General features: G+C 46.5%; 1 protein-coding gene across 1 annotated transcript in view; it reads left to right on the top strand.

Moving 5' to 3' along the window:
* LOC137357591 (rho guanine nucleotide exchange factor 15-like) overlaps positions 1-11,529 on the top strand; it is a 43,974-nt gene extending 32,445 nt beyond the window's left edge. The window contains exons 12-16 of the mRNA XM_068024036.1: positions 64-218; positions 3,281-3,445; positions 3,556-3,647; positions 8,198-8,302; positions 9,108-11,529. Of these exons, the coding sequence (XP_067880137.1) occupies positions 64-218; positions 3,281-3,445; positions 3,556-3,647; positions 8,198-8,302; positions 9,108-9,298 (708 nt within the window). The 3' untranslated portion in view covers positions 9,299-11,529. The remainder of the gene's footprint in view (positions 1-63; positions 219-3,280; positions 3,446-3,555; positions 3,648-8,197; positions 8,303-9,107) is intronic.
* Positions 11,530-12,190: the final 661 nt, after the last annotated feature.

Here is a 12,190-nt window from a genome sequence, read left to right as displayed (position 1 = left end):
TTCCAATTTAACAATGAATGAGGGAGAAATCCAAGTTGCTAATTCCCCGTTATGTGCTTTCAGGCCATTCCCATTATCTCCCAGCTCCGCCACCTCGAGAAGCAAGGGGAGCTCTCGGAGATAGTCTTCCGAGGAAACCTCTTTGGGATGAAACCTAAAGTCGTCTCTTTGTATTTCTTTCTCTTCAATGACTTGTTGCTGATTACTAGCAGGAAGAGGTAAGACTTCTGTCTGATCTGCTGAAGAACTCGCGCTTGTTCCCTCAACTTTTTGCATCCGCATGTCGCTTTGCAGCCGGGCACTTACTTTGGGCAGTGTCCTCACTCTTGTTATGTGCACGGCATGATCCCACCTTGCGATAAATGACCAGTTTATTCTCAGAACAAAGGAGATTGAGAGGCTATTGAATAGAAGTGGACAAGATTATGACGGGTGCAGATAAGTTAGACAGGGAAAAACTGTTCCTATTAAATAATGGTACAAGGACTAGGGGACACAGAGTGAAGGTTTTGGGCAAACGATGCAGGGGGAATGTGAGGAAGCACTTTTTTTTTTTACACAGCAGGTGCTAATGACCTGGAACTCGCTGCCCACGAGGTGGAAGCAGAGACGATCAATGACTTCAAGAGAAAGTTGGATGGCCACCTGAGAGAAATAGATTTGCAGGGCTACGGGGATCGAGCCGGGGAGTGGGACTGATTGACTGGTTCCGCAAAGAGCTGGCATGGACTCAATGGGCCGAATGGCCTCCTTCTGTGCCATACATGGCTCTGACTCGATAATCTGTTTTGCTGCCAATTAGAGGATAAATGTTGGAGAGGTGAAGAGGAATTTTACTAGAATGGATGAGGGAATTCAGTGATGTGGAGAGATTGGAGCGCAGAAGGTTAAGGGGAGAATTAATAGAGGTGTTCAAAATTGGCGGGTTTTCAAGAGTTGATGAGGCGAAACCGTTCCCATTGGCAGAGGGTCAGTAACCAGGGGACACAGATTTTAAGATAATTGGCAGTAGAACCAGAGAGGGAGATGAGAATTTTTTTTAACGCAGCGAGCTGTTGTGATCTGGAACGCGCTGCCTGAAAGGGCGGTGGAAGCAGATTCAATCGGAACTTTCAAAAGAGGAATTGGATAAATATTTGAAAAGGAAAAATCTGCAGGGTTATGGGGTAAAGAACAGGGGAGTGGGGCTAATTGTGGGGCTCTTTCAAAGAGTCAGCACAGGCATGATGGGCTGAATGGCCTCCTTCTGTGCTGTAAAATTCCATGAGACTGGGGAGAATTCCTCTGCACTTCAAATAGTGCCGCAGGATCTCTTACAACCATCTGATCAGGAGGATAAAACCTGGGGTTAATCTGAGAGTGTGTCTGCTTATCTGAGACAGTAAGCTACAGGCTTAGTTTGTGTGCTCAACTGCCTGGAATGGGCCTTTTGAAGAGAGCAGGACCAACAAAGCCAAGCTGACACCTTTTTATTAAATGGAGAAATGGAACCTATCCCAGGGTCAGTGTAAAAAAACTGGTGTTTGTGATGTGGCCGGGATTAGACACAGGATAGAGAAAAGAAGAGGGAGGGTCTGTCCTTGTAGAGAGAGTCCTACTTAGAAAACGTATGAATGGATGGTGGGTGAGGGCAGGTTTGGCCGCCGCTACTCTCTGTGGTCGAATAGCCTTGCTCACACTTCCACATCCACATGTGCAGAACAGGCCACTCAGCTGCAAGGCTGTACGTTTCTCCGGGACTGCCCATCAAAAGCCAACGCCTTCAAGAGGGAAGGGGAGGGGGGAGGGAGGAAGCAGGGGGGGGGGGGGGGGGTGAAAAGGGCCATAAAAGCTAACTGTACATTCTAATCAAAAAATGCCCACACCAGATTTCCATAAAGACAACTCATCACAGAGCTGGGAGATTACTGCTATGTTGAGCAGTGATGTGCTCGCTCATGTGTGCTGTGCCTGTCTATCGCTTTGCTTGCATGGGTGCTCTCTCTCCCCCTCTGTGTCTCATGCTCGCTCTCTCTCGGTCTTGGCTTTAAGCCTTGACCAGCAAGATTGAAATGATTTATGACTTTAACCCCTTATAGGGACTAAACCAAATCAGGAGTACATCCCTATGAATCTCCTTTTAATTAAGCCAGACTAATTCTTATAGACACTTATTTGGGTCCAAAGAATTGAACTAGCTTTCCTTCAAAGAAAAAAAACTAACAGAGAATATTACTGTCTTTTGCATAGTGATAATTATTTTAAAAATAGGCTAATTCATAAATATCCCAGATCTTATAAGGATCTCAGAAACTCTCTTCAATATGTATCTCTCCACTTAGAGACACAGAGAGGGAGTTCTTATAGTTGTATACAGAATGCTACATGAGATGATTTACTAACTTTTATATATTAAAGAATTTAACATGCAATACACTTTTAAGTGGATAAGTATATCACAATATCAAATATTACTAAGACGTAACACACAATCTTATTTCTAACATAGAATCCAAAAGTTTAACCTTGCTAATGTTACAGCAAAATATTTTAGAATATCCATCAAAATTTAAATAAATTTTTACCTTAAATTCCCCAAACCATGGGGTGAGAAGTATTGTTTGAGGAATTCAATACTTCTAATTTTTTTTACTTCAGATAGCCTCATGTTTATACTGTTTCTAAGGTGTCATATGACCTTTTAGCATATAGGTGTTACCTTTCTGTGTGTGTTTTTCTTGCTTTCAAGATCCATATTTGGTAGTATCATTAACTAACCTCTCCACTTAATGTTGTACTGGAATTCCCCTGTTCTTGAAGTTGTGAGCATTTATCTGGTCAAAATGTTTATAATTGTGTTTACTTGGCCTCTTGTTCCTGTAAGTCCATTTTATTGTTTTATTATCTATAATTGTGTTTTATGGTAGATTGAACTCTCTTTGTGGGTGAATCTGCCTATATTTAGCAACACCATCAATTAATTAAATTTATGGCTGCCCTTTACTGATGTCACGCAGGATATTTCAATGTGTGCATTTATCCTCCAAGTCCCTGGCAACAGTAATTCTATTCTAACAGGGACCTTGAAATTTTTAACTCTACCTTCTTAAAGGGGAATGACAGTGAGTCTTGCAAACTGACCATTAATTCAATCTTTAATTCTAAAAAGGTATATTAACCAGATCTAAATTCTACCTAATTAAACCTATTATACCATATTCCATCACAAGTTAGTCTCTATCCGTGGCATGTCTCCAGTCATTGCCTTGGTCCTCTAACAAAGCTGTAATCCTCTGCCCAGTGGGGACAGGTACCAGGTGGTGGACCATGCCCATCGTTCATTGGTTGAGGTTCAGGAATGCTCCAGTAACTCTCTGGGAGCCGGGATAGGGAACTGCTTCATGCTGACTCTACTGGAGAACCACCAGGGAAAACAGTCTGACCGCCTCCTGAAGACGTCGACAGAGTGAGTACTGAGTCTGTCCGATCACGCAATGTCACCGTCTGTCTTCTCCACCCCAATCAGGGAATCAACCGCAAACGTGCATTCAATTCTAACGTGAGCTCTGTTCCCAGGTCTGACCGCCATCGCTGGATGGACGCTTTAATGTCGGGCAAACAGAACCTTCTGGAGGATTCCAATGATGACAAAATCTATGAACGCTGGGGTAAGAGCACACTTGTGATTTGAATCACATCCAATGTACAGCACAGAAACAGGCCATTCGGCCCATCTGCTCCGTGCTGGTGTTTATGCTCCACACGAGCCTCTTCCCACCCCCAACTCCATCTCACCCTATCCTTCTATTCCTTTCTCCCTCATGTGCTTATCCAGCTTCCCCTTAAATGTATCGACACTATTCACCCCAACTACTCCCTGTGGGAGCGAGTTCCACATTCCCACCACTCTCTGGGTGAAGAAGTTTCTCCTGAATTCCCAATTGGATTTATGGCTCCTAGTTCTGGTCTCCACCTGCAAATGAAAACATCTTGTCTATATCTACCCAATCATAATTTTAAAGGCCTCGATCAGGTCATCGCCCAGCTTTCTCTTTTCTAGAGAAAATTGCCCCAGCCTGTTTAATCTTTCCAGATGCCATTAACCTTGCAGTTCTTGTAGCGTCAGTGAGAATCTTTTTTTTTTCATTTGCAACTTCCCCAGTGCCTCTATGTCCTTTTTATGTCGAGTTCAAAAAGCGTACAGGCCCAGACCAGGTAGAGTCAGGCCTGGGGCACAGGTAAACCAGACTAGGGATCATGGTAGACCAGGCCAGGTAGGGTTGACAGGCTGTGTATCAACCAGTTGGTTTCTCAAAAATGACGATCCAAAACTTTTTGTGGTCATTTTTAATTTTAATTCTCTAATTGCGGCCCACACATTTGATTGAATTCCATTTAGCCACTTGACCATTGGCATTTGAACTTGTGACCTCTGAATTGCTAGTCCCGTACCGTACCTACTTGTTATGACCTGAGCGTCAAGTCACAGTGTGTTTCCCGGGCTCTTGGCGTTTCCTCAGCGATAGAGAGCGTGCGTCCGCGGTGGGCCAGATAGTCCTCCCAGATTTTTTCATTCTATGTAGGTTTCTCCTGCTCTGGAACTCTCCGCTCACTCTGTGTCCCACCCCAAAAGGCTCCCCATTTTGTGGGGGGGGGGGGGGTCAACTGAAATTTTCATGAATAGAATTGTTTAGATTTTTGTTTTTAAAGGTAGTGAGGGATATGGAGTGAAGATTCAGTTCATGGCTGGAATGTAAAGTGGAACAGGTTTGAGGGGCTGAATGGCCTCCGCCTGCTCCTGCGTTACTGTTCCCCCTCCCCAGCTCCCCTTCATTGCTGATATGACTAAAAAAAAGAGAAGGAACTTGCATTTGTATGGCACCTTTCACTGCTAGAGGGCATACCAAAGCGCTTTACAGACAATGAAATACTACTTATAGTCGCTGAGGGAAATGCAGCAACCAATTTGTGCACAGCAAGCTCCCACACACAGCAGCGTGACCAGATAATCTGTGTTTGTGATGTTGGTTGACAGATGACTATTGGCCCCAGTTCACCGGGGGAGAACTTCCTATCACCCCATCCCCCGCTCGTTCACGTCCACCTGAGAGTCCTTGGTTTAATGGTGCTTGTGAAAGACTGCACCTCTGACAGTGCAGCGCTCCCTCGGTACTGCACTGGGAGTGTTGGCCTGGCTCATGGTCCCAAGTCTTCAGAGGGGGTCTCTAACCCGCAACTTTCTGTCTCCGGCACGAGAGAGAGAGTGCTACCCACTAAGCCATAGCTGGCAAGTCCGACAGCCGCAATGATTTAAAAAAAGCAAAATGCTGCAGGGGCTGGAAATCTGAAATAAAAACAAAAAGTGCTGGAAACACTCAGCAGGTCAGGCAGCATCTGTGGAGAGAGAAGCAGAGTTAACTTTTCAGGTCAGTGACCTTTCATCAGAACTGGCAAAGGTTAGAAATGTAATAGGTTTTAAGCAAATGAATTGGGGGTGGGGTAAAAGAGAACAAATGGGAAGGTGTTGATAGGACAGAGGGTCACAGAGAATAACTGACAAGGATGTCATGGGGCAAAGGCAAAGAGTGTGTTAATGGTGTGGTGAAAGACAAAGCGTTTGTGCAGAGAGGGTGTTAAATGACAGAAAAATGAAAGCCCTAGCCAAAAGCACAAACATCGAAAAAACAAGTGGGCAGGCACATGGTTTTAAACAAAAAAATTGAATGATGAAACAAACTTAAATAACATTTTTAAAAATACCAAGTAAAATTAAAAATAAAAAAGTGGGTGGGGGGCCCAGTCACGCTCTGAAATTATTGAACTCAATGTTCGGTCCGGCAGGCTGTAGTGTGCCTAATCGGTAGATGAGATGCTGTTCCTCGAGCTTGCGTTGATGTTCATTGCAACACTGCAGCAATCCCAGGACAGAGATGTGAGCATGAGAGCAGGGGGGAGTGTTGAAACGGCAAGCAACCGGAAGCTCGGGGTCATGCTTGCGGACTGAGCTGAGGTGTTCAGCAGAGCGGTCACTCGATCTGCGTTTGGTCTCACCAATGTAGAAGAGACCACATTGTGAGCAGCGAATACAGTATACTACATTGAAAGAAGTACAAGTAAATTGCTGCTTCAGTTGAAAGGAGTGTTTGGGGCCTGGGATAGTGAGGAGAGAGGAGGGGGGTAAAACTACAGGTATTACACCTCCTGCGATTGCATGGGAAGGTGCTGTGGGAAGGGGATGCGGTGTCCGGGGTAAATGGAGGAATGGACTAAGGTGTTGTGGAGGGAACGATCCCTTTGGAATGCGAACAGGGGAGGGGAAGGGAAGATGTGTTTGCTGGAGGTGACGGAAATGGCGGAGGATGATCCTTTGGATGTGGAGGCTGGTGGGTTGGAAAGTGAGGACAAGGGGACCCCTGTCGCAGTTCTGGGAGGGAGGGGAAGGGGTGAGGGTAGAGGTGCGTGAAATGGGCCGGACACGGTTGCGGGCCCTGTCAGCCACTGTGGGAGGGAATCCTCAGTTGAGGGAAAAGGAGGTCATATCAGAAGCACTGTCATTGGAAGGTAGCATCATCAGAGCAAACGCGTCAGAGATGGAGAAACTGGGAGAATGGAATGGAGTCTTTACAGGGGGCAGGGTGTGAGGAAGTGTCGTCAAGCCGATTTGTCCCGTTTCCCCGTTGGCGAAATATTGACCTGCATTTTGTGGTCAGCAGTGGCGTTCACCGCCGGCTGCTCTCGGAAATGCAAACTGGTTCGTTGGCTGCAGTGAGAATTTCAACTTCCTGCTGCACCACAGCCCACTGAGCGAAACAATCTCGTGAGGTCTAGCAGCAAGGCAAAGCCACACTCCCTACTGATATCCTCAGCGTAAGGCATGCCCCTTGAGAGACTCTTAAACACCAGACACATAGAGAGGGAAGAGACTGAAACCAGACTCGGAGATCCTCAACACCTTGGGAGAGAGATCCAGAGACAGTGACACACAAGGAGACCTTTTTCTGGAGGAGGAAGAGAGCATTTAATTTCCTTATAGTCTCCTCTTCTCCTCCTCCACCATTGTGAAAGATTTAAAGATCAAAACTGTGATGGGTTTCCATGATCATTCCTGCTGAAACCAACTTACACGGTGTTTTTTTCAATTTGACCTTTTACTAACAGTTGCTGAATTTGGATACATTCTGGTTATCGATTGACTTTACAGAGGCAGCTGCAACAGGGCTTGTTTAACCCAGGCACCGCTTCTAAACAGAAAACTAGCTTGCCACGAGAATATTAGCCTCTCAATGAGGCTGGGTATGAACCGGAGAGAAAACTCAGAAATGCATACATTTTTCTCCTGGACTCCTGTAAATATAGAGCTGGGAAGGGCAGGAATAAATAAAGGTATGAGTATCTCAGCTGTGAATCCACACACTCAGCATCAGCTCAAGAGTCCTGTACCCTTTCAGCATCAGGTTCAGAGCCTCCTGGTAAAACAGGGGAGGGGGAAATCAGGATTATTAGTGTCCAGGTGATCAGGAGGCAGTTGTACAAAATTGTATGTGCGCGTCCGGAATAATTAATTCATTTTAAAGATAGTTTAACATCAGGTACATGATTTGCACGTCTATTACCCAGTAACAAGTCTGTTATGTACAACAGAGAGTTTGCTACATTGGAAAAGCTCCTTTTTTTAACGTTTAAAAAAAAAGTATTAAACTTCAAAAATGTCCTACACAGCAGCAGGTTTGCATTTCAAAAGATTCCACTGTTGGGAAATATTTTGCATATTTAAATGTATTTGTGGCGAGGTGCTTTAGGTTGAGGCGCTTGTTAGGTTACATGTGCTGAATCTCCCGCGCAGGCTCTCTGCCAGCTAATATCAGCTTTAAAAGAAAGTAAAAATCAGCGTGACTTGTGGGCAATCAGCCCAAATTGTCGAATTACCGGTCCGGGCCACTTTATATAGCGGCTCGGTAGGGCGCTCCTCTGGAACCCATTGAGGTTTTCGGCACAAGCGCGCAGGCCTGTAGATGTGGTGACGCTGCGGCCCTCAATATTGGGACTGCAAAGTCTGGGCCATTATCTCGGGGATTCCACGACGCTAGCTCCCCGGCGAACTTCGCGGAAGGTCAAGGAACAGGCAGCAAGTTGCAACTTCTGGTTAACCACCTGGAGTCGGATTGAGGAATTTTGAGATGAGCCCTTAAGCATTTTTCTCTCTCCTTTTCCGAAACAGACTGCCCCCAGATGCAATGCCTGATACCCTACACAGCCCAGCAGGCTGATGAACTGAGCCTAGAGCCTGCCGATATAATCAATGTAACCAGGAAATCTTCAGAGGGTAAGATCACTTATTTCATTAAAAATCGATTACCCGCTTGCGTTAAAGCTACCAAACCTTTTTGTTTGATTACAGGGCTCCCTGTAAATGCTGACATAGTGGGTGCCAGGTAAAACAGTAATTGAACAATGAGAGTCGTTCAAAGAGGAGATGGTTCAGGTCCAGATAAGACATTCCCGGGAGGGTTAAAGGAAGGGCATCAAAAGCTAGAACTCCCTCAATCACAAAAGAAGTTGGGATTATAACGAACCATAAAAAGAGGAGGCTCATGATAAATGTCAGGCATTAGAAATTCAAGTAGAATATGGAGAGTGCAGAGGGAGAGAGAAAAAAAATTAGCAGGTAACTTAAATACAGGATGTATTAAAATGCTGCACGGCCAGTTGGCTGAAATGCAGGTGGAAGCCTCGACTGGTGCACGGCAGGATCCCACAACCAGCGATAGGGGTGAGTTGTATTTTATGGTAGGCGGTTGAATTAGATGCGGAATTGAAAGGCTCATCGGGAGCTTGGTGAGGGGAGAGAGAGAGTAATACGTATATATAAATAAATGCAGTGAGTGGTTAGGATCTGGAATGCACTGCCTGAGAGTGTGGTGGAGGCAGATTCAATGGAGGCTATCAAAAGGGAATTGGATAATTATCTGAACAGAAAAAATTTGCAGGGCTACGGGAGACGAAAAGGCGGGGGAGTGGAATTACCGGAGTTGCTCGTGCAGAGAGCTGGCAGGGAGGTGACGGGGCTGAACGGCCTGCCCCTGTGCTGTAGTCATTCTATGATGCTGGTGCCATTTCTGATTTGCTAGGTTGGTACGAGGGATCCAAGTTATCCAACGGGAAGAAAGGCTGGTTTCCTAGCAAGAACGTGCAGGAGATCACGAACGAACACGTGCGCAGGCGGAACCTGAGGGACCGATACCGGCTGCTCCAAGCAGCTCAGCAAGTGCAGCAAAGTCGAGACGCCGAGGACACGAGGAAAGCCAACGCGTCCTTGTGAAAACCCAGGATGGTGACGGGGAGAGGGATTTGGTTGGGGGGTTGTGGGAAACAAGTGCTTTGCAAGAGAAAACGATGTTTCTGCCTCTGGCCCAGTAGAGGTGGGCCGATGGATTGGATGATGTTGGCCATGGGCAACAAGGAAATTTCACAATGCTGTACATAAACGCCTACAATGCGCGAGCCGCTTAAAAAGGGTCCAAACACTACGGATGGATTTACCTCATTTTCCCCGCCCTTGCAATGGGTTAATGCGCCTGTTGACGTCTGCCTCGCTTGGTGGCCTTCAGCCAATCACTCTCCGCTACAAGACTGACAGCGCCACTCCAAAAAGCCCCTTCTCGCACATCCGCAGGAACGTCTCAAAACAAAAACCAGGCCCAGCTCGAGCTCTCAGACCCAGTCGTGGATCCGTAGGCAGGCGGGTGGAGGCCTCCATTTGTGCACAGCAAGATCCCGCTGTCAGCGACTGTTGGTGGGGGGAGGGGAGAGCTGTTTCTCATGGTGGCAGTTGCAGCGAGACTGCGAGCATAAAACTACAGTGAACTTCAGGGGGGGGAAAAAACCCCCAATTAATTTGGAAATCGCACTACCACTGACTCGGATATGTTTTTGCAATGTGTGTTACACTTCCAATGTTTCTTTTTACAGGCGTGATTGGTATTTTATATAACTATGTATTTTAAAAAAAAAGCATGAAGATGAAAAGACAGTAATTACTCTTTGACCTCAGCAGTTGGAACTTGTGGTCTTAAAGGCAGAGGCCACAGGCATATGGCTCTCTGCAGCAGAATATTACTCTGAGCAATGCCACTGGAGATCCAACATGCTCTGAGAAAAGAATTGAGCCCACGTGGGGACTATTTGCACTCATTTGGGAATGCCTAGGGACCTCTGGTCTGGCGTCACCACCAAAGTAGCCAGGACAGAGATATAGGGCCCTAGCAGATCTTGACAGAAAAACCACTACACCGAAGACGAGTTACACGAGGAAACGGCGTGGCTGCCATGGTGATGTTTGAATGTTTTAGTTGGAGCTGCAAGTTGTCACTATTTCAAACTATGGAAGTGGGGTCGACTGAGGTTTCTCTCCTGCCTCAAGGCCCCATGAAGATGTTTGGCCATCAGCGCTTGCATCACGGAATGTTTTAACCCACCATATTGTCCCAGCACAGTTGGCATGGATACTTGTCGCCTCGCTTAAAGAGTCCCCAAGAATGGCTAAAGGCCGATTGGGAAACGCTGGGGCAGGATTTGACCACCTACACGCGGGCCTGGGAATGTAAAGCATGCTCACTGTCTGATGTGGTACAGTGAAAGTTCTCTCCTTTTTTAAGGGGGAAAATGCTACTCGATGGGGGCAAAATTCCATGGGAGGTTCTGCGGTGGGGTTGGGGAGGGGGAAAAAATCCGTATCTGTCCCAAATTCCGGGGTCTGTTTTTGCAAAGATGAGGGAGATCCTCAAGGTAGCAATAGTATAACTGGGCTGCCTAACCAGCAACAGAATGGTAGCAGCCTCAAGAGAAGAAAATAAGTGGCAAATGCAAGCATCCGGTCCCATAATGTTATTTACCCACACCTGTACACCTGCCGCAAATGGGCCGCAAATTCTGACAGTGGGGAGGGAGCGGAGCCCCATTTAGGTTCTACTCCAACCATCAGATAAGCAGAAGACGTTGTAGGTGTTTGAGGCCTCGTAGTTTTTGGGAGCAGGGTTGGCATGCTCATTTGGGCCTGTTCTGCGTCAAGTAAAATAGGTTTGTTCAATAACTACTCTGGTACAAATTGGGATGAGAGTCTATGAATAATGGAGGTATGAGGGGGCAAGCATGGGAGAAGAGCAATGTGGTCCATTGAAAGTTCTTCTCGCCTTTTTAAAAGGGGGAAAACGCTACTCGATGGGGGCAAAAAAGCGGCAGGAAGCCCCCCTGAGTTCCCAGCACGCTCAAGGTTAAATGAAGGCGTGGAAAAGAGCTAAGGCATTGACTGCAAAGACTACACACTAACCAATTCCCCACACCGCCACCCACTCCCACAGCAGTTGCCAGGAGGGACAGCTTCCTCCTGATATGGAGAAATAGAGATAGAATCGGGATAGGAAGTTACACCAGGGGTCCTGACGGCCCCACTTAAAGAACAGAAGCTGAAATGGGAGGGCTCAGCTCAGCCACAACAACCAACCAGGGAAAGGGGGCACAGCCCCAAACTTCACAACTGTTGATTGCTATATGTATGATAAAATATTGATATAAACAAAAACTGCCTGTTTATAGATTTATTCTTGGGATGAGGACCAATACCCTGATATGACCAGCTTTATTGGCGATCCCTCGTGAAGGCAAGTGGTGATCCTGCTCCATTAACCACTGCAGTCTTGTGTAGCGATGGCACGGAGGGTATACCTACCCATGGAAATGAATGAACCATGGATGACACCCATCCAGGCTCCCACCCCGATTGGTCCTCCGGGCCCACTTGGGACAGGCTTTCTCAGGGAGCGAGCCTGCAGCTCCTTCGAGGAGGAAGTCTAGGGTAGGATTGAGTCTACGGGTAGGGCTACCATATTGCTCTGGCCTACAAGGTACGGAGTTCCTTTGTGATTGTTCACTTAGTGAATTAAACATTTTTTAAAAAAAAAAGCAAAATACTGCCACTTCTCGGCCAGGAATGCCCAACTTGAAGTTCTGCTCTTCTCTCCGACGGGATTTTCATTTGTCTCTTTTACCTTTATTCGCCTTCATTGCTTTCTATTTCCCTCCTGGTGTTTGATAAAGTGTCTACCAAAACTCTCTTTCACAGCCACATCTCCTTCCTCAGTGACTGTCTCCGGCTCCGACTTATTCCACGTGGATTCCAACTGCAGTTTCACCCATCATGTTTTGAATCCACCCA

The sequence above is a fragment of the Heterodontus francisci genome, chromosome 48 (assembly GCF_036365525.1).
Source record: "Heterodontus francisci isolate sHetFra1 chromosome 48, sHetFra1.hap1, whole genome shotgun sequence".
NCBI classification, from domain to species: domain Eukaryota; kingdom Metazoa; phylum Chordata; class Chondrichthyes; order Heterodontiformes; family Heterodontidae; genus Heterodontus; species Heterodontus francisci.
Note: the sequence above shows the minus strand (reverse complement) of the source record. Positions and strands in the feature narration are given on the sequence as shown.